Here is a 22,794-nt window from a genome sequence, read left to right as displayed (position 1 = left end):
TGTAGCATAAAAGATACAATCTAAACAATAAAATGTTTTGCTGTATCAGTTACTAACGCCAAATGCACTGCCCCCCCCCCCCCCCCCCCCCCCCCCCCCCCCCCCCCCACACACACACACGTATGTTCCGCTTGTTTACGCCCCTGTCAAAAGTCGGCGTCCATTCTGTATTTGTAGATAATGCCTCGGTTTTAAAAGACTGCCAATTTTAGAATCCTTACGGTCTCTGTACAATCGTAGCGACAAGAAGAATCAGTTCGGCGGTGTCTGAAAAAGAATCTATATTCACTCGTAGGATATCCGTACGGACATCGCTGCATTCTGTTCCACGCCTCTACGTATAGTTGGTGGAACTTTAAATATATTCATCTGTGTATACCTCATTGAATTAACAATGAAGTTGTACGGCGGTCGTAACGCTTTGCGAGCCCCGTACGGCCTCGCACGTTTTTCGCACGGTGTACTTATTATCGTACGGACATCGTACTTTGACCGTGCATTTAGTTTTATAGAAATGACTTTGCTTTATCAAAAATAAAACAAAACAAACTCCTTGTAAATTAAATAAGTTTGAGGACAGAAAAAGATGCATCAAATTGAAATGACAAAAAGTAAATGATGAGTGTCAAACTTCAGTGCACGATTCGAACCTGTTTTGCATGACCATGTCTCCTAGCTGCTGCGCTAGGCAGTCATATTGCAAAAACTGTGCATGTGCAAAATGGTACATTCTTATAAAGTTGTACGACATTCTCCATTGGAATATATGGCTTAACATTAACCTAAGCGAATAAAAACACAATGACATGAAGGTTACTATTATATTGTATTACACATATGATACTATAGTGAGCCATTTTAGGTAAAGATTCAAACAAAACGTAACATACATGATTTTAGACTTTTAGAGCTACTGCAGGTGCCCGTTCTCGTCTCTAGACTGTAGCCAGGTTCTATTCCTACACGTCGATATATAGTGTTGGTATAAGTCGTGGTTATAAGGTCTCGAACTAGGTCGAAAACTTGCAAAAACTGGTCAAAACAGTGAACTACTCTATTGTCGATCACCATTCTTTGACCTCTACTCTAGGACTATTTCACAAACCCGATCTTGGTCTCAAAACTTAGCCGAGACGGATATAACATACATGATCAAAATAGTGTTAGCATTTATAAGATATGAAGTTCAAAATATGAAGAATTCTTGCATATCAGACGGGGATTTCCGTTATTTTTACCGGTGCTGGAAAAATCCATCTTACACCCGTAAGATGACTCTCGTGCTTTAAATGATGTATTACGAACTACGCATATATGTAGTAATTTATATTTTATTTAAAAAAAAAACGGAATAAAAATCCAATACCTTGACAGTTCCTTTTTGTTCCTGATGGTATATTTCTCGATTCAAAACACGTTGTTTTATCAAAAAATCATGACTGCAACTGATAAAACAAAACCGGAACTAAATATTGTAATTTGTCTTTGAAACGTCAAGACGTCTCGCTTTGTTTAAATACGACTCTTTAAGAAGTAGTTTTAAAAAGAATGCCATTCGATTGATTTTTTTAAATATTATTTCTTGATATCGGTATGCAAGAAAAAGATTCTGTCACTGGTTATATAGGTGCAGATAGGAATACCCGGCTCTCGGGTAACTGTTTAGACGGTAACTCGGTAGGAACCTCGTTACCGCCTAAACAGTTACCCTCGAGGCCGGAAAGTCCCATCTGCACCTACAACCAGTGAAAGAATCTTATAAGAAATGTAAATTTTGAAGTGTAAAGCTGTTAAGCACGAAGTGTGAAGTTAGACCTCCAGATCATGCGACATTTTAAGATATCAGAAAATTATTGCTATATTTCTTTAAGAGGCCTTAATTGCTTTTACTAATGTTAACATTCAAAATTGAAAAAAAAAACAACAAAAAACATTTGTAACGGGGTACCGGAGGTAAATTGCTTTCATTATAGAGCTTTATATTTAAAGACAGGAAAATGCTAATTGCCGTGGCGACTGAGTTCGATTCCCGACAAGGACACATTTTTTTAGTCTTGATTTGGCATTCTAAGATGGTAAGATGGTAAAAAAAAATTCTTGTTGTAATGTTCATAATACAAGTATAACAAAACTTAAATTATAAAAAAAAGATCATTATTTTAGATGAAATGTGAAGCCGTGCAAAAAATGACATTTTGCCGGAAATGTGAAGTCCCGACCGGTCTTTCGTACAAAAGAGCTAAATTTGTTTCTTGTGGGTCTACTTGTGGGAATTTGACGTCGGCTTATCGATTAGAGGAGGCGTGGTGTTTGTAGGTTTACTTAGTAAATCATTAACTTGTAAATGCTCTCAGCTTTTCACTCTGATCCCGAGAAGCATCATACCTGTTCACGTCTCGTACTAATTTGCAATAACAATAAACATTGATTCTAATTAATCTGTTTAAACAACGTGAATATAAAGAAATATAGGAATTAGTGTTATTGAAAAGGAAAACCTGAGAATGTCATTTAGTTGTAGAAAACTGGCACTTTATGCATTGTTTGTCGTTTTCGTGCCATCTGTAAGTCCGGGACGGCACAAGTATTCTCTGTTAGACAATGCTCGGTACTCTGACATTTCTAGACAGCACTTAAACACTTCTAAAATTCAGTGTATTGCTTTGTGTGATGATACGGAGGAGTGCACATCTGTCAACCATAAAATGGATACCGGCAAATGCGAGCTTTCACCCAACGTTCCAAGGGTCTTGACTCCGGCAAATGCAACTGAGCCCAACTGGCGGGTTTATTACAACGGTTTGTAAAATTTACATTTAAATATTTTTTTTTCAGATTTACAGCCCTAGCCCACTGTATTATCTATGATTCTTTTTCTGTTACAGTAGAGTGAAGAGTATGCATGTTGTTACGACAAATAAAGTAATCGGTCATGTTTTGTCTTCAGATCGTATCATTCATGGTGTGGATGCATGGCAAATGTCAACGTTTATTCACCATAACGGTCCTCTCTCAGCAAACTACGCCATTGATGGTAACCGCGACAATAATGATCAAACCAATGGCCACCTGTACTGTGCCCACACTAAAAGCGACAACTCGTTCTGGGGTATGGAGTTTGAGCGTGTAGCAGATGTGTCTTACGTTCTACTACTCTTCCGGAATGCCATGTGGATGAGTAAGAGATTTATAACTCGAGTATAATATTTTAGAATAATTTCAGTTTTATTTCGATTTCCAGTTTAAATCAAATATAACAGAACAATAGATGCTTCAAGTATAACATCTACACTTTGTCATTAAATAAACATTATAATTCGTTTTAAATATATGGATGGCCGGTGCGCCATGCTTGCTAAATCCGAGATGCTTGAGGCTTAATGCCAAAAAAATAATGACAAATATAGCGTGATATGGAAGGCCGGTGCACAACAATTATTTCAAAAAGTTAAATGACAAATATTTTTTGCTAAATGTCAGTTGGTTAACGCTTTATCCGATTTACTTAATTTTAATTAAAGTGGCATTATGCGCATCTTACTGTACATAGTGTGTTTTTGGTGTATGTTGTTACAGGAAGAGTTTTGTTCATTGGGTTAAAAACTATAATTTCCTCCACCCTTTTTACACACACATGTATTTCAGCTTGATTTTTACTTGAAAAAATGGACAAAATTCCACTTAAATACTATAAATGCAAAATGCTTATTGCCAAATGATAAATGCAATTCATTTAATTCTTTAACTTTATGAGTTAATGACCTGTATCTCTTAAACTAATGAATTCAATATTTAATCATTTCAAGACATATAATGTTCTATCAATCTGAATTGAAGCAATGACATGTTATAGCGGTAATGGAACATGGGACCGAAGCTGTTTACACTAAATGTTTAGAAAAAAGAAAGGTTTTCACTGGAGACAAAATTATGTAAAGACGGCCAATGACTTTTAAAAGATACATACGTCCACATATATATTTAGCTTTTTATTTGAATAAGCATTTAGCAATAAACTTTTGGCAAGTATTGTTTCGCATTTCGTAATTAACAGTAAGCATTTAATATTTGATAATAATTAGTGTTGTTCGACAGTTGATATTTGACATTTAGCCTTTGAAATGGTACAAGTGTCAACTATTTGATGTTAGGTTCCGAATGATTATTTAATTAATTTATTTTATTTTGTTGGGTTTAACGTCGCACCGACACAATTATATGTCATAAGGCGACTTTCCAGCTTCGGTGGCGGAGGAAGACCCCAGGTGCCCCTCCTTGCACTATTTCAACGAGCGGGCACAGGGTGATTATTTAAGAGTTAAGGATCTATATCCCTTGAACTAATGAATGTGACTTTCAATTCTTTGAAAACATATAATGTTCTACCGGTCTGATTCAAAACAATAGCATGTTTCATCATAATGCAAAACATTTCATTCTAAAATGATTAAAAAATTCAAAAGAAACAAAGTTGTGTCACAAAAAGTGTAATGACTATTTGAAGTGTGCATTCATCTACTGGTATATTCATAAGCAATTTAAAAATATAAGTATTTTGCATGCATTGTTCTGCATTTCACAACAAACAAATAACATAGTCATACAGCATTTTACGATATCAGTACTTGACAGTTGGTATTTGGTGTTAAGTAATTATCATTTAGCATTAAAAACATGGAGCATCGACCTTCTAATGCTAATTATCAAATTCTAAATGCCAATAACAAATGCAGTTGTTAACTGTTAAATGCTAAATTAGGAACAATGAATGGCAAAGTTTATTGTTTAAAGTGTTTAAGTAAAGAGCAAAAATATCTGTGCTGCGAAGATGGCTGAAGCCATTTTCTTTAGTTTTATGATTTACTCTTTATATGCATCCTTTCCTCTCTTAAATTAGCATCTAGCATAATTATATAATTTAGCAATTGGTATTACATATTTAGCGTTCGCCCGCTTAGCTCAGTAGGGAGAGCGTTGGTCTGCGGATCGCGGGGTCGCGAGTTCGATCCCCGGGCGGGGCGTATGTTCACTGTGACGATTTGATAAAACACATTTTGTCTGAAATCATTCGTCCTCCACCTCTGATAATACGTGTGGCAGTTACTTGCGGAGAACAGGTTTGTACTGGTACAGAATCCAGGAACACTAGTTAGGTTAACTGTCCGCCGTTACATAACTGAAAAAACAAACAAAAACATATTTAGCATTGGACTTTACATTATATGGCAAACTGCATTTCATATTGGCATTAATATTTGGCATTCCTCATTTAGCATAAAGGAATCGGCATTCAACATATGGCATAAAGTATTAGCATTGGCATCTAGCAAAAAGTATTTAGCATTTAGAATGACTCAATATCTTTTATGGAATGCCGGTGCGCCACGCTAAGTACTAAATATTTAACGCTAAATGTCGATTATTTAATGCTAAATACCAAATACTTAATGCTAAATGCTACAAACGAAATGCTTTATGCCATATACTCAGTGCTAAATGCCAAAAGCTTAATGTAACAAAGCTAATGCTTATTACCAAAATTAATGATACTTGCTTACTTCAAATTCAAAAAAACATTATGAGTTCTTAAACCGATGACTATAGCTTTTAATAATTTCAAAACATGTAAAGTCTCCTAGCTTGAATTGAAGCACTAGCATGTTCTACTGGTCATTGGAACATGGGACCCAACTTTTTCTTATCCTAAAATGGTAAGAAAAATGTTTTTAAACTGAGCCAAAGTTATGTAGGACGGCCTATGACTTTAAAAGCATGCATTCATCCACAGATATATTTACCTCGTTATTTGAATAAGCACTTAGCAATAAGCATTTCACAATTCGCAAATAACAATTAGCATTTATCATTTAAGAATTTCCATTTGACAGTCAATATTGACATTAAACATTTGTCAAATAGCATATTTGGCATTTAGTTTTAGTCAATTAGCATAGCGCACCGGCCTTCCACAAGCTTTCATATATGTCATGATTTTATACCAAACGTATTCCAAACGATTCAGTATTGTTTTACCATATAGATGAAAGGAACTCGAACTTACGCTTGCTGATATCGTCAACAAGACAGGATTCCGACAACAACGTCGGCACAGATTGTGCAACCTTCGTCGGACCCCCAGCATCGCTTTCTCAGCCGACCAAGGTAACGTGCACCCAACCTGTGACAGGAAAGTTCTTGAAGATTATACACAATAATCCGAATCCCCTGACCCTTTGTGAAGTAGAGGTTTATTCCACATAGAGACATCTGTTGATCGGCGTTCCTGACTCTTTATGAAGTAGAGGTTTATTCTGCCTAGAGACATCAGTTGACCAGCGTTCCTGACTCTTTGTGTAGTGGAAGTTTATTCTGTCTAGGGACATCACTTGACCAGCGTTCCTGACTCTTTGTGTAGTAGAAGTTTATTTTGTCTAGAGACATCAGTTGAGGTTATAACACACTAAATAGTTGTTGTTCTTTATTCTATATAAAATTGACCTATTTCCAATGACCGCAGCACACATCAGGACCCATTTTAAATGTCTGTAACATACATTTTCTTGAAGAATATTGTCAGTGCTAACTAAAAATCAAAAGAAAAGTTGGGGTCATGTTTGATGCAAGAAGAATAATTTCAGTCAAACACACAAACTGCAAAATCAGCTAAAAAATGAGACCCCAAATTATACTGGTGGTGTATGATCTACGTTTCCATCACAAATTTTGTCATGTTGTTATTTCATTATGAAAATGCTACCTACATGCCAAGCATAGATCTGTCATGTGATTTGAGCAAAAACAATGCAAAGAAATTAAGGAAAATAGCTCTGCAGAGCAAAAAAACTGAGGACTATTTGTATCCGCCATTATGCGGATTATTTTTCTATTTAGTGTCTGTATGCCTATAAGAAAAACTTTTTTCTCTGACACTGTGCCAGTTTCATTTGAAATGTACAAGAAACCCAAATGCATGAAAAAATACAAGGTTTTAGCTTGATATCAACAGTTTCCAAGTTTTTACGGCATTTTCAGTACTATTAGACAAAGCGTCAGATTTTGTCAAAAATAGCTGTCGCGACATAATTTTGAAGCAGTAACCCTAAATGCAGCCTTGTTTTGCCCTGTTTTGACATTTTCTACTCTGATCTGCATAAAAATTACACATTTAAACTGTTAAATATGTTCACTTTTACCTCTGATGGCCAGAAAATAGCAATCAGTACCCTATGAATATGCAGTTTTTGAAAAAAAATACACTCAAACAGTGATCTTTCGATTTCCCCAATCAGCCAGTATGATCGTACCGTCCTGAAGCTGACATATATCCGTTATGTGACACCCGTCTTTGTCATTTTGCATTCTATCTCCTTTTTCGATTTCACCTTTAATACTAGTAATCTCGGGACAGTTTTTTTTTATTTCCCGTAACTGTAGTTGCGTGTCCTAAAGATGTCGCTGTCATAACTGCAGTCTTTAAATAGGAATTTTCTGCAAAGTATAAAGCATGGCTTCTTTTGTCCTAACTGTCGGCAAACAATTTTACTGCGTCATTTATAGGCGTTTGCATCAATTTCATCTGAACAAACTGCTGCCTCGCACTCATACTGGCTAATGTCTGCAACTGGCTACTTGCCTTTTCTATTTCCTTTTTCAGATCTGCGATCAGGTTGACATTGGACTTCAGTTCGTCTTTGACTAAAATATATTCCATGTTTAGAGTATCCATTGCTTTCACGTTTTAATTTCCGGATTTGTTCAATTAAGCTTTGTTCAACTTCCTTTGTATCTGCAGGTATGTCATCTCTTTGATTTTTAAGGCAATCGATCCTTTGCTGTCTTCTTGTCGGTGTCTGCTAAGCGCTGTTTCATGTTTCTCGTATCATTTTCTACACGTTTTATCTCTTTATGAGGAACAGATCCTGTCTTTATTTCATCTATATCTGTCACTCCACAGCAGGCTATAGGTAACAAAAAGCAATCAGTCCGAATACAAACTGCAAGTACAATTACTTGGTAAATAAATGAAAATAAAATATATTTTATTAACTTAAAAGTAAAGTTGAAAAGCATACCTTTATCAGAAAAATGTGATGAACTATCTTTTGCATAGCGAATCTTAATAACTTGTTAGGAAAATGTAGTATACGAAATTAGCGGATACGTTAAATCTACAACTGATAAAGTGATTCGGATTATGGGGTTCTTACAAGACAATCATTCCTCATTATTTAAGATGCTGTAATTCTAAGTACATATAGCTACTGGGTAACATTCTTTTTAAAGTAGTCACGAAATTTTGCCGTGAACTCGCATTAAATAATCTTAACAGAAATTATGTCCTATAACTAGACTATCTATGTCTTATAACTATAGTGTTAAGACAAAACAAACCTATGTTTGGTAGCTATGCACTTTGAACAGTAGACCATGTCGTGCGTTCCACAGTACATCTCAATGTCTCTATTTGGGTGGTAAAGACATTTCGCCGTCCCTGGCTTGGCAGTATCTCTGTCTAGAAGCTTATGAAAACGCGTAGCCTTTTGTCGACCATGATATGTTGTGCATGTTGCACACATATATTCCTGGCAATCGAGACAATATTTGACAGCTTCTTCCCTGATGTTGGCTTCTCCACACGGTTAAGCTATCACAACAGTAGCCAACATCATCATCACATAGCATTCAGATAGTTAATTCGTCACAAACCAAAAACATTTATGGCCATTTAATTTATACAGTATTCTCATGCAGTCTTTAGTCTAGCTGTCATACTTGTATTCATCATCATAATCATCATCATCATCATCACCATCACATATCATACAAGTAGTTAATTCATCACAGAACAATCAAACTAATGACTATTTAATTAACCCAGTATTTTTATGTAGTCTTTATTCGAGCTGTCATAATTGTATACATCATCATCATCATCATAATCATCATTCGTCTTCTTCTTCTTCATCTTCTTCTTCTTCTCTTAATATTATGTTACCTGTACACCATCAAAACAACATTCATCATTATCTTTAACGTCATACTCACCACTTTCATCATCTTACTCATCATCATTATTATCATCACCATCATCATCGTAATCATCAACATATCAACCATCAAACCATAATTATCAACATAATCACCATCAACATACTCATTACCAAACTAACATATTAAACAGAACAACTCCCTTTTAGTTTACATACAAAGCTAATCATAGGTTTCAATCTAATTTAGATATATTCTCTCTCTATATACAAGGATTATCATAGTCTACAAAGCAAATCATAAGCTTCAAACTACTTTTGATATATACTCAGATACACTCAGATATATAAACAGTTTACACATATACATGTAATACATCACAGTTCTTCAATGGCCAGTTATATGTAACTTACTCGTTATACTTCATATTCCGCTAGTTCTGGTAGCTTAGATTGATATTTCTTCAAATCAAGTCTATTGTTTATTTTCACAGCTTCATCTGTGAGCGTTTGAATGTATATTGATCCATTAAAAGTCCATGAACCTTTGGCATTGGTGCTGTCATCCCTTTTCACCTGTCTTGCTTCATCTGGACAATGTCACTTCTATGTCTTCTTAGGTCATCATTTATGTAGCCATTTTCACCTAGTTTCTTTAGAGCTTTTCTTCCTTCTATCTTTGCTCTGTAAGCGGTAAACTTGACTGTAATATCTCTGTGTTATTCTTTTCTCTTTGCACCAACTCTGTTTGAATTATCTATGTCAGCATTTGTTATGTTGACTTTTGATTTTGCAGCAAGTGTTGCTACTATGCTAACTCTATTTTCGACTGTTTCTTCTTTAAATTATAGTTACTTATTCTTACACTATTTCTTCTACTATATTGCTCTGCTTCGTCTTGTTTCTGCTGTAGTTCAGTGTTTTTCATTTTCAGATCTTTTATTTCTTCTTTGAGAATATCAATATCTTTTTCCATCGCTGAAGTTTTTCATCTACTTTCATACTTCTTTTAATGCTTCTTTGAGAAGGTTGACTATTCTCACTAGATCATGGTTAGATAAACTTGTGGACTGTATATTTGGTGGATGTAGAAAAGAGGTCATTAGTACTGGGGCTGATATATATGGCATCATTGCTGAGCCCATATTGTAAACATGCTGCGGGAACACATGTAACTGTGACCCTTGTTGATCTTGTGCCTCACCTTGTGTACAACTTAAACTATCATTGCCATTCATTGTTTCTCTACTTTGTACAAATTGGTATTTTTGTTCAGTGTCACAAATTTAAAGTCTATCAATTTCAGTGTCAGATGTTTCTGGACTTTGCGTAACTTTGTACTTTTTCTCGTGGATTTTCTCTTGGTCAGGTGAAGAGTTTTTTCGTTTAGTTGATGAGGATCTGCTTCTATTTTTGGATTTAATTTGGTTACTTCTGTTTTGCTAAATGACCCATTACATTTGTTACCTTTATTCAATAAATTGTACTGTATATTTTAACTGACAATCTATTGACTGGCTATGGACTACTGCCGACTGTTACTGTTATACTGATTTGTTCAATTTTCCATTTGTTTTTGGTTGTGTTGTTTCTTTATTTACATGTTCGGTCTGTTTTGGTTTGGACACCCTTTTGTGGTTAATTTAATCAAAGGCTTTTGTTTTACCAGTGTTCTCTGTCAGGTCGGATTTTCTAAGCGTTTCAGTTCATTCATTTTACATATATTGAAATGAAACTTATTGTGAGGTAACGGTAAGAGATCGACTATATAACTTTCACTTTTTTTGTCTCTTCAAATTCAAATTTCGCTGTAACTGGAAGTTACGTCTATTTACCATTTTCAGTAATCATCATGATATGCACTAAGTTGTTGCCATAAATTTGCATGTACATTTAATCAGAAATATCCAAAATCGTGATTCTGTCAGAAAAATCACTCGTCACAATTATACAATCAGACTTTTCGTCGTAATGCAATGCCACTGGATTTACTAGTCCAGGGTCATTAGCTACCAACTCTCCAAGACATTTCCCATCCTTATCAAACATCAATATATTATTTGAATTTCTTCCGGACAGGAATATTGTTCCATCACCAGATACACATACACCTTCTGTGTTGGCAAGCCTTCCGTCCCGCATTTGTCTTTTTACCGTACCATCTCTTCCCAGACAGACTGCACCATTACTATAGTCTGTTACAGTAACAGTTTCCCCACAGACAGCCAAGTGTTCAGTACACGATTTAAATATATTCCTACCATTCATAGTTTTCAGTAGAGCACCAGATGTACTGTAGACTTTGACACCACGATCACTTCCGGTAGATATCCACAATTCCCCAGTATCGTATGCAATTCCTAACCAACCTCCGCCTTCTACACATATCTCTCTCAGCTTAGACAATGAGCTGCCGACTGATATAAACTGAACTTTGTCGTTGTGCATTTTCACTGCGACTTCATTCTGACCTGTACAACAGATACCACTGAGTCTGTGACCTAAGTCAAGATGGTCTTTGACGCTGTAATCCATGTCAAGCCTCTTTATCTTTCGATTTCCCCAGTCAGCCAGTATGATCGTACCGTCCTGAAGCTGACATATATCTGTTATGTGACACCCTTCTTTGTCATTTTGCATTCTAACATTAATCTCCTTCTTCGATTTCACCTTAAATAACCTCGGGACAGTTTGTTTATTTTCCGTAACGTTACTTACATGTCCTATAGATGTCGCTGTCATAACTGCAGTCTTTAAATCGGAATTTTCTGCAAAGTATAAAGCAAATCTTCCTTTGTCCTCGCTGTTGGCAAACAAGTTTTCTGCGTCATTTATAGCCTTTTGTATCAGTTTCATCTGAACAAACTGCTGCCTCGCACTCATACTTGCTAATGTCTGCAACTGGCTACTTGCCTTCTCTATTTCCTTTTTCAGATCTGCGATCAGGTTGACATTGGACTTCAGTTCGTCTTTGACTAAAATATATTCCATGTTTAGAGTATCCATTGCTTCACGTTTTAATTTCCGGATTTGTTCTATTAAGCTTTGTTCAACTTCCTCTATTTCTGCAGGTATTTCATCTTTTTGATTTTCAAGGCACTCGATCCTTTGCTGTGTCTTCTTGTCGGTGTCTGCTAAGCGCTGTTTAATGTTTCTTGTATCATTTTGTATACGTCTTATCTCTTTATGAGGAACAGACCCTGTCTTTATTTCATCTATATCTGTCACTCCACAGCAAGCTCTAGGTAACAAAAAGCAATTAGTCTGAATGTAAACTACAAGTACAATCATTTGGTAAATGAAACGAAATAAGCTCCGGCAAGCGGGGCAATATACGCCCGAAGGGTTACATCAGAGGACGGGAGCAAAATTTAAAGAACTTGACTGTTAAAGCCCAAAGGACAGGAACAACAAAGGGAAGAAATTCCGCAACAAGTTCTAAGTCCAGAAAAATCCTTACAAGGTACAGGTATGTACACCTAAAATTGGAGGTACCATTCATGTTGTACAACAGAAAAGTGGTCTCGGTTTTTCCCTACGGCCAATAATAAAAAGTTTCAAAATAAGCTATTTATAGTAACATAAAAGGGAAGTAATTCAAAAAAAGATTGTAAGTGAACAAAAAAGGGATCTGCCAAATAAAAACGAGCACTGCAATACAGAGTATATACCCAAAGCAAAGTCATATATGACATTTGACCCCTAAGTATAACCTTGACATTGAAGCGAGTCATCCGAAACATGGCTCTGCACGTCGTCTCAGTGTGGTGAACATTTGTGCCAAGTTTCTTTGAAATCCTTCAAGCAGTTCAAGGGTTACAGAGCAGACACGAAACAAACTGAAATGACCTTTGACCCCTAAGTGTGACTTTAACCTTGAAGCGAGACATCCAAAACATGCGCTCTGCACGTCGTCTCGGTCTGATGAACATTTGTGTCAAGTTTCTTTGAAATCCTTTAAGCAGTTCAAGAGTTACAGAGCAGACACGAAACAAATTGATATGACCTTTGACCCCTAAGTATAACCTTGACATTGAAGCGAGTCATCCGAAACATGGCTCTGCACGTCGTCTCAGTGTGGTGAACATTTGTGCCAAGTTTCTTTGAAATCCTTCAAGCAGTTCAAGAGTTACAGAGCAGACACGAAACAAGCTGATATGACCTTTGACCCCTAAGTGTGACTTTGACCTTGAAGCGAGACATCCAAAACATGCACTCTGCACGTCGTTTCGGTCTGATGAACATTTGTGTCAAGTTTCCTTGAAATCCTTCATGAGGTTCAAGAGTTACAGAGCGGACGCGAAATTGCTAACGGACGGACAGACGGACACCGCGACCATAACAATTGTGATGAGCTCTTTTGCATAGCGAATCTTAATAAGTTGTTAGGACAATGTAGTATACGAAATCAGCGGATACCTTAAATCTACAACTGATAAAGTGCTTCGGAATATGGGGTTCTTTCAAGACAATCATTCCTCATTATTTAAGATGCTGTAATTCTAAGTACATATAGCTTCTGGGTAAGATTCTATTGTAAGTAGTCACCAAATTTTGCCGTGTACTCTCATTAAAATATCTTAACAGAAACTATGTCTTATAACTATATTGTTAAGACAAAACAAACCTATGTTTGGTAGCTATGCACTTTGAACAGTACACCATGTCGTGCGTTCCACAGTACATCTCAATGTCTCTGTTTGGGTGGTAAAGACATTTCGCCGACACTGGCTTGGCAGTATCTCTGTCTAGAAGCTTATGAAAACGCGTAGCCTTTTGCCGACCATGATATGTTGAGCATGTTGTACACATATATTGTTGGCAATCAAGACAATATTTGACAGCTTCTTCCCTGATGTTGGCTTCTCCACACGGTGTACATGCTATGTCGGAGTCTGCATCTGATCCGTCTTTGATTGATCCCTCCGCCATTGTACCAGGTCATTCTTAAACCAGCACGGCTGTTATACTCTTTAAAGCCATACACAGTATTTTCGAGACCCGACTTTTTTCTGCTCTTTGGACAATTGTAGTTGTGGTACCAACAATCCTGAAAAATTTAAAGTTGAGTGTAAATAGAAGTTTAAATCATAACAAATAAAGAATAAGACTTTTTCTGCAAAGTCTGTCAAGAATTATTATGTTGGTATATATATCAGCAAAAAGAACCCTGAAAGATAAATTATCTGAATTATACTATGGATACTTCAGATTTTTAATTTATTTGAATGTTAAAAATAATTTCAACAGGTTAATGGTCACTAAGTCAGATCTTTTTTTTTTTGCTTCATATGACAAACGCCCACTTCAGATCTGTTTTATCTTTACCCTTTTAATACCCACTCTTCATGAAAGTTCTATCACAGAGTGACGAAAAATGGAAGGAGAATAGTGGGTTGAATAGTTCCTAGTGAATTGTCAGTGGTTGTGTGCTATCTTAACATGGCACATATTTACTCGTGTCAGCTCACTAAAGCCATACTTTGAGTTTCGATTTACAAAACATAAAACCTGAAAACCTTCTAATTGCATACAAGTGCCCATTCTACAACGAAATGTGTAAACAATGGAAAATAGGATCTATTCATTAAAGACTTCATTCGACTACACAACAGAAGCATATTTTTGGCCCGAACTACTGGCATTATCTACCTACGGACAAACGGAAGTTCTAAACATAAAACGCTAAAAGTTTCCACTTTACTTGGTTTGTCGATATTCTCTCTCTTCCACCCCCTCCCCCCCTTAAAATTTGACAGTTTACAGATTTACAGCGAAGATTTTTCCAACTGTACTATGGAACTTTTACCCTAAATGATTAATGGATTAGAATGACATATTTATTACCAATGATCAGGTGCCAGCAGCATAGTTATTTAATACAAATGCAAGTTCATATGGTCCTGCTAATATGTTTTAAAAGCATATGTCGCAGTTTAGAAGCTGTAGCCGAATGTGTTACTCACATCAAAATGTCTAAATTTCTAGGCCTGCTGGAGCCAATGTGGTGTGTTTAGCCTCAGTCGACCCAGCTGAAGACTTGTTTAAAAATATGAAGGTCGTCACTGTGTGTTCAATGTCTGATCTCATATACGATAATTTTCTTATTTCTGGAGCTCAGATTGTCATTGTATGAAGATTTTTTTATCAATCTGCAATACAAATCATACGCGTATTAAACATCCATTTAATCTTGGGACATTATTCGACAAACTGAAATAAAATGTTTAGAATTTACCTTTTACTGCATAATCCAGGTAGACAGAATCAACAGATGGCTGAATTGTTCTGCATTTTACAATTAATACCAGTGTATAAACATACTGTCTGACAATACCAATATTATATGTGAAAATTGTAAAATGCAGAGCAATGTAGTCATGATGATGCATCCAGTTATCAAACAGAGATACTATTGTACAAACTGAACATTTTGTACGGCTCTCTAACATCTTTACGATATGGGTTCAGATCCAACAAACTTAGACGTTTTCGCTTTTTATCGGTTTAATTCATAGATAATTCCTAGTACAATTTAGTAAACCCTCTTCCAGGAAGGAATTATAGTGTCTGTAAACCTAAACAGGATTCTTTCACAGTGCATATTACTTTCTGTGATTATGGCTATATGGACAAACACTGCCAGGTAGTTTTGTTATTCTCCATCTCCGTACCAGCATATAACAAGAAGGGTGTCAACACTGTATGACACATACCTCCACCATGCTCTGATCCGCTGAAAATGCTAGATAAAAACTAACATTTGACGTGAAAGGACTAGTTCATGTCTTATTCATGACTGGATCGGAACTGTAGAAGGAGTTGCGTACACAAGATAAAGATGTAGATGTAACAGGTTTAAGTCCAATATGGGAATTACTCCAAAATTAATAATCATATTTGAAAGTTCAAAAAATATGTACTTGTCCACTTCATGTTGAGGGTGTATACAAAGTTTCATTTAAGTCGGATGAAAACGGCAGGAGTGGAACAAAAATCAAAGGTAAATATTCAACAGGGAGAGCAATAATTTTTTTCTCGCTTAGTGCGAAGCCATTATTTTATCTAGGGACCATACTCCGCTTTTCATGGAACTGCATACTGTGCATCAATGAAAGTTCCATGTGCACCGCCGTATGGAGACATCTGTGGATGTCTCTAAATTATATTCTTGTATACATATAACATGTGTATATGTTGAGTTCTGCTCAATCCGGGATTAGAATTTAGAGGGCGTGTACTATACCGTCCATGAACAGGCTCAATCAAACCGAACCTGCAACATTTTCGTTGATGTCCTATTGGGCGACCTTTGGATTTACACTTTTTCTATTTTGTAATATGGCTAAGTAAAAAAAAGGTCATATCTCAAACATAATGTTCAAATATGAAAGTCTGGATAGTGTACGCATATACACAATATAATATGTAGTTGTACTATAGCTAATGGTAGGGTGACTTCGGCCAAGAAACCACTATTTCTAGGGGTGACCCGATCCCAATTTTTGACAAGGCATGTTATATACCGAAATGTTCGTAAAAGTTTGCAGATTGTGAAAGTGCCAGCATAAATTAGCATTAATGGTGGCGAGCTGAGAAATCTAAGATGAAAAAATGAAAAAGATGCTTTTTGTAAAAAAAAAAATACGGTTTTCTTCTTTCACTTTTGATGAAATAAACTGCTGGCATGCATTGTTTTGTAGAATTATTCCAGCACACCTTTCATGAATTGTAAAACATTTAAATTATAATATTTAACGATAAAGAAATATATGTCAAAAGGTCAAATACCTGCTAAAAATACGAATTTTATCCATTCATTATCACTAATTTGTAGTTTTAAAAATTAGAACTTATAAATCCTTTTTAAAAAAATCAAGGATTATCTGATAAAAAGAATGACAATAATTGATGTTTTACAGTTAAACTGTTCTAAAAGGCACTCAAACTAATGTGACTTAAATTAGCAGGTAAACAGAAAGGTACTTGATATGAAGTTGATTGATACATGTGTCTAATTTTCTTCCTGAAGTTATGCAGGTACGAAAAACAAATGTTGTGGTCAGTTTTTAGTTCTTTTTTATGTTTTGTATTCCCCTCAAGGAAGTTTTATCCATTATGAGATCGAACATCAGAAAAACTACATATTTGGTCCGTTTTCGGTAATTGTTTCGGTAAATATTGCAACTCTCTTCTATATGGAATTCCAAAAAGTCAATGAACAAACTGCAATATGTCCAAAACACGGCAGCTAGAATCGTAACCAGAACATCCAGATACCACCATATAACGCCTGTGCTGCGTGAACTCCTTTGGCTTCCTGTGCAATGTAGGGTAAAATAAAAATTATAACACATACATATAAGGCACTCAAAGATCAATCATCAGCTTATGTAGTGAACATATTAGAAATATATACACCATCCAGAACTCTGAGATCGCAGAATAATGCATTAAAACTAGTAGTGCCCAAATGTCAAACAATGCGATTTGGTGACAGGAGCTTTCAAACAGCAGCTGCGAGGTTATGGAATGCCCTCCCATCTGGCATAAGAGAGTGCAAGACCTTGCAAAGTTTCAAAAAAGCGCTAAAGACGCATTATTTCATACAATTCTTTGTATCATGGATGTTCTCCGGCCCGTTTAGGTGGGGACTGACCCAATCATCCGGGACAGTTTGCATGCTGTGATGCATTTCGCAGACATCATACTGGTTAACTCTGTCTGTTCAAAATGTAAGATATTTCTGTTCTATTCTGCTCTAACCTGTGTCTTTGATAGGTCAGTTAATGTTGTACGATATTGATTTTTTGTTTCATGTTTTGATCTGCTTACCTTAATTTAAAATGTTTGGTATCTTATTATTGTAATGTGATTTTAAGTTCTTCTATAATAGTTCAGTTACCATTTTTTATTGAACAATATATATACTCAGTTCCAAAAGAAAGTGTGCACTTTTTAAGTTTAAATATTTTAAACACCTGTCCTATTTCGATTAAAAGCAACCACTTAAAGCGACTGCAACTCAAAATCTAAAATGCACACCAATTTGTTTACGAACTGATGTAAATTTTGGTACCAAACATTATAAGTTTTCATGAAAATAACCGAGAAAAAATAACAGAAAACTAAGTGCACACTTTCTTTTGGAACTGAGTGTAAATGTTTTTATGTAAAGCACTTTTGAACGTATTTTTTATATGAAAAGAGTGCTATATAAATGTGGTATATAATAATAATAATAATAATAATATAATAATAATAATATAATAATAATAATAATAATTGTGTTAAATTCTATATTTTTATTAGTACATTTATTTATGTGTGTTATCATGGACACGGATAATGTCGTATTATCCATAGAGAGGTTTTCAATGCTATTCAATTATTGTGCGCATATTGCCTCAAGCAAAGATTAACATACAAAATAGAGTATATAGTTGCATGACTTGAAATATATGCACCTTGACAGAACATTATGAAACGTATTTAAAACGTTTCGACGATGCCACTGAAATAAATAAAAGTCTGATAAATCAGTTTTACAGCAGCGGAAAAAAATAATCATCGTCATATTTTCCAAAAAAAAAAAATATATATATATCATATAATCATATTCGGTTGTCAAAACTTAAAAAAGTTGACACTAGTACCCTGCTTAAACGTAAGAAAGGTGCCATATATAAACTATTTCTTCAAACCCTATGTTTAACAGTTGACTGATAACCTATCCCAAAAGGGGATATGGTAGGTTGACAAAAATTTCGCCCCTTTTTCGTTAGAGAAAGGGGTATCCTGTGATGCGTGTATGTGGTCGCACGGTCACATTTTTTTTACAACAGTGTCCCTTTTTAAGAGTGGTGAGAAGTGTTCAGTGCGAAGGACTCTTAAGTGTACTGTGGTTACTAATGATCACTGTGGAGTGATCACAGCTCTGAGTACTTTTCACAGAACACATCTAGTAGTGTTCACGGCACTGTGAGTACTGCTCACTGAGTAGTGTTCACGGCAACGTGAGTACTTCTCTCTGAGTAGTGTTCACGACACGGTTAGTACTGCTCACTGAGTAGTGTTCAAGGCACTGTGAGTACTGCTCCCTGTGTAGTGTTCGCATTACCGTGAGTACTGCTCACTGAGTAGTATTCAGGGTACTGTTGTCCTGAAATCATACGCTAGATATATACTTTTATCTGTCCGATATTTGAGTTTTATGGTTATTTGACCTTTTAACCTTTAATCTTCATAATCATTTTAGGCAATTTATGTTAAATAGATACCCATAAAATCTGACATATCGTAGTAAAATAATAAACAGAAAAATAATTAAAATTTATATGAAAATGTAGACATGACAGTGTGTTGAAACATTGTAGTCATCATTACTTTTGTGGCGGCCATCTTGGACTCCATCTTAGATTTCTCAGATCGCCACCATTTATGCCAATTTATGCCAGCAGCCTGATAAACTTCAGACCTTTACGAACATTTTGGTATATAACTTTCCTTGTTAAAAATTTGGTTCGGGTTCAACTTTTTGAGCTACTATAAGTCCAAAAGCAGGGCATAGTTCATTCATATGTCCAGCAGATATACATATGCGCAGGTGATCATACTTAACTGGATGGAAATAGTTCCACTTTAACTGGACGCAAATTGTAGGAGGGAGTACACAATGTACGGATGTAACTGGACTATGGCTTACTCTAAGAAAGATATTCTATACAGAATTCAAAAACTAACGATTGGACATAGAAGTCGATGATTTATGCAAAGTTTCGTTTGAACTTTTTGAAAACTGTAGGAGAAATTTAGTACACAAGAAAGTGTAACGGACATGAACGGAATGACTCACGGACAGTTCAAATATGCCTCCCGTGTCTTCGACAATGAACGATATGTACATCATTAAAATGCTGTCAAAATGTTCACATACTACTTTTGTTTATTATTGAACAGTGCTATACTACTTACTTATTTTTCTTAGCAGAAACCAGAAATAGTTTTTTCTTTGCATTGTGATCTGAGTACAGGTTATCTTTATCTGTTAATATGTATTACCTCTTCATTTGCTTGTTCATAAACACACGATCAAAATGTAATTTTAGCTACTTTAAAGTGTTCAAAGTAGTATGATATTAACATACGGAATTCTACATTTACATAAAAAAACTATAAATAAAAACCAACACAGCCGTCACATTGATTAACGTAACGCTCTGGTGAGCCAGATAAAAATTGAAAAATGTCTGGTATGCATCATCAATGTACCCGTATGTCATCAGATTACAGTATATTTTTTTAAAGAATTTTTTTATGTATAGTTGTTCATCATTTATATTTTCTGTATACATGTCTGGAATGATAATGGAGATTTCAACGTACACTGTTGTAAATATACCTCTAAGTAGATGAAATATACGTCAAATTGCCCAGCAATATTGTTCAATCATGTTTTATTTTTTTACGTGTTGTATTAACAGTGTTTATAAGTAACATACACTATCAAAAGAACAAATAATGGACCTACCTTTAATTCTGTGTCTGAAATTTGCGGCAACCAAATTTGCGATCCAGGTTAAGTAATTGCTTTTCGTTTCAGTTCACAAATTTCTAAATTTCACTCGTCTTACAATATATTTTACCACTACGAGAGTGTTGGCCAGGGGTGAATAATGTCGATGAACTACTAGGACGTATTTTTAGTAGATAAACCATGATAATCACTTCAAAAGAAAACATGGGCTGAATTTCCAGAGGATAGCACTAGGATCTTGTTGATTAAAAGACATCATCTGACATGAAAGTCAAAGTAAAAAGTCAGTTAAATGTAGTAGTTCCAGCCAATTAGAGTTTTTTTAGAAGCCGAATATTAATTTTTATCTGTATACTGTTAGTTTAAAACATTGGAAGATTTGCCCGACACTGAAACGACTGAGCTCACAATTTTAATCACATTTAAAAATCATTAGTACACGAATCATTAAGACGAGGTAGCCAGAGTATACGGGAATATAGATGCAGCGTGAAAGTTGGCGGTAAATCTAAGACGTAGTTACATTGACGGTTGGACCAATTTCAATTTGCTCAAGATGCACTTCCCCGGGTTTTCAGTATCTTTAGGCAAAATTCGTTTGTAAAATTAATATCATCTCCTTTCACTATCATGATTACGTAACCAAGACTGAATTCGGAGTTACACAGGCTGTTTTAAATTTGCCATTTAGTTTAGATCATTGAAATGTCACGCCTAATATCTAGCAAATGTAAAAGAAGCAGTTATATTGAAAATAAAGAGAAATGTTCCGCTTTCTAAATATTTCCCAATTACAAATTTTCATACAAAATAATAAATGGTGCACTTCCAAAACCTAAATACAAGCATGCGGCAAGCTTGTGAGAAGTTTGCCATAAGCAAGATTGCAGTCATGTAATATAATGCTTGCGGATGCTCGCATAGAAATTAAGTTTGCGGATAAAATCTGGAAAGTAGATCCCTCGGAAGCATCGAGAACAAGGCAAACAGTGAAAATTGCAGACTCGGTTTGATTGAGTCTGTTTATGGGCAGTAATGGAAAATGCAACACTGTCCACGCCCCCTAGCACCGACTTAAGCAGTATTCAATCTTCATATCTAAATGAGTTGAAATCAATGTTCCCGAAGGACCAGAAAATGTAACAACACTGATGAAGTCAGGGCGACTTCTTACGGATAAGTCTTGCTTTGCAAGCTTGCAGCGGGCATCCTGCGATTTTAATACTATTTAAGACTGCAACTGGCTTGCGATCCTGTAACCTTTTACCTTTTTAAAACTATTTTAGTTCACTGATACGTATAAAAGGGAGGTAATATATTTCATAATAATTATTTTTTTTATGTCAAAATACGTTGTTTTAAAAAGTATTTCCCTGATTTTTAAGTATTTATCTATTGATCACTACATATTGTTTCGTTGAAAGTGCGAAAATTTTATAAACTGTGCAGATTGTCAAATTAAATGAAGTACATAATATAATTAAATTTTTAGACAATAATGTTATTAAACTGTCTCACAATCCTAAATAAGGTTGAGGAAGATAGTGTTGCAAGCTTGCGTGATCATAACAAGGTTGCGAGAGACCTTGAACATGCTTGCAATCTTGTTATGATTGTGTAAGCTTGCAAGATTGCGCAAGCTTGCAATCTTGTAATGATTCTGTAAGCTTGCAACATTGCAATCTTATTATGATTGTGCAAACTTGCAAGGTCACAATTAAGATCGCTATGGTTCCAATCGCAAGTGTGCGCAACCTTACTAGCTTGCAAGATTTTAAATAGATTGCAGGGAGCGCGCGCATTAGTTTGCGCAAGCTTAAATAAAGGCTGCGACGGTTCCAATCGCAATACAAATATTGCTGCACGCTAAAACAATTTTGCCGCAAACTTCTTAAGATTGCAACTGCTGCGACCTTAATGTAAGCTTAATTAAGCTTGCAATTTTGGTTTGGGTTCTTATAGGGATGTAATGCGTTCCTTTGTTCTAACAGAACTTGCATATATGTAATTGATCGTCTTTAATGAAATCTTAAAATATTATTAGTGGAATTATGCGCATTTTTCAAGTAAAAATCTAGCTGAAATAGATGTGTGTGTAAAAGGGGCGGAGGAAATTATAGCTTTAAACCAAATATACCAAACTCTTCCTGTAACCAGTAAGAAATAATAACTTTCCAAATATGACATTTCTTATTTTGACTGGGGCTGCTTGTTTTTAAGAAAAGTCAAACTACATCCAGGAGTTGCTTCCCTTCAACTTCAGAAATCTCT

At 35.4% G+C, this 22,794-nt stretch overlaps 2 protein-coding genes across 2 annotated transcripts; one reads left to right on the top strand and one right to left on the bottom strand.

The window, feature by feature from the left end:
- The first annotated feature begins 2,898 nt into the window (after positions 1-2,898).
- Positions 2,899-6,261, top strand: LOC128547702 (fucolectin-3-like). Its single transcript, XM_053520795.1, has 2 exons — positions 2,899-3,178; positions 6,041-6,261. The coding sequence occupies exons 1-2, from the start codon at positions 2,899-2,901 to the stop codon at positions 6,259-6,261; spliced, it is 501 nt and encodes a 166-aa protein (XP_053376770.1).
- Positions 6,262-8,397: 2,136 nt separating this feature from the next.
- Positions 8,398-20,651, bottom strand: LOC123529352 (uncharacterized). The gene is made up of 4 exons (XM_045309664.2): positions 20,518-20,651; positions 14,954-15,139; positions 13,615-14,037; positions 8,398-12,228 (listed from the first exon to the last, which is right to left on the bottom strand). The coding sequence occupies exons 3-4, from the start codon at positions 13,917-13,919 to the stop codon at positions 10,881-10,883; spliced, it is 1,653 nt and encodes a 550-aa protein (XP_045165599.2). The 5' UTR covers positions 13,920-14,037; positions 14,954-15,139; positions 20,518-20,651; the 3' UTR covers positions 8,398-10,880.
- Positions 20,652-22,794: the final 2,143 nt, after the last annotated feature.

This window comes from Mercenaria mercenaria, chromosome 13, assembly GCF_021730395.1.
Source record: "Mercenaria mercenaria strain notata chromosome 13, MADL_Memer_1, whole genome shotgun sequence".
Lineage (NCBI taxonomy): Eukaryota > Metazoa > Mollusca > Bivalvia > Venerida > Veneridae > Mercenaria > Mercenaria mercenaria.
Note: the sequence above shows the minus strand (reverse complement) of the source record. Positions and strands in the feature narration are given on the sequence as shown.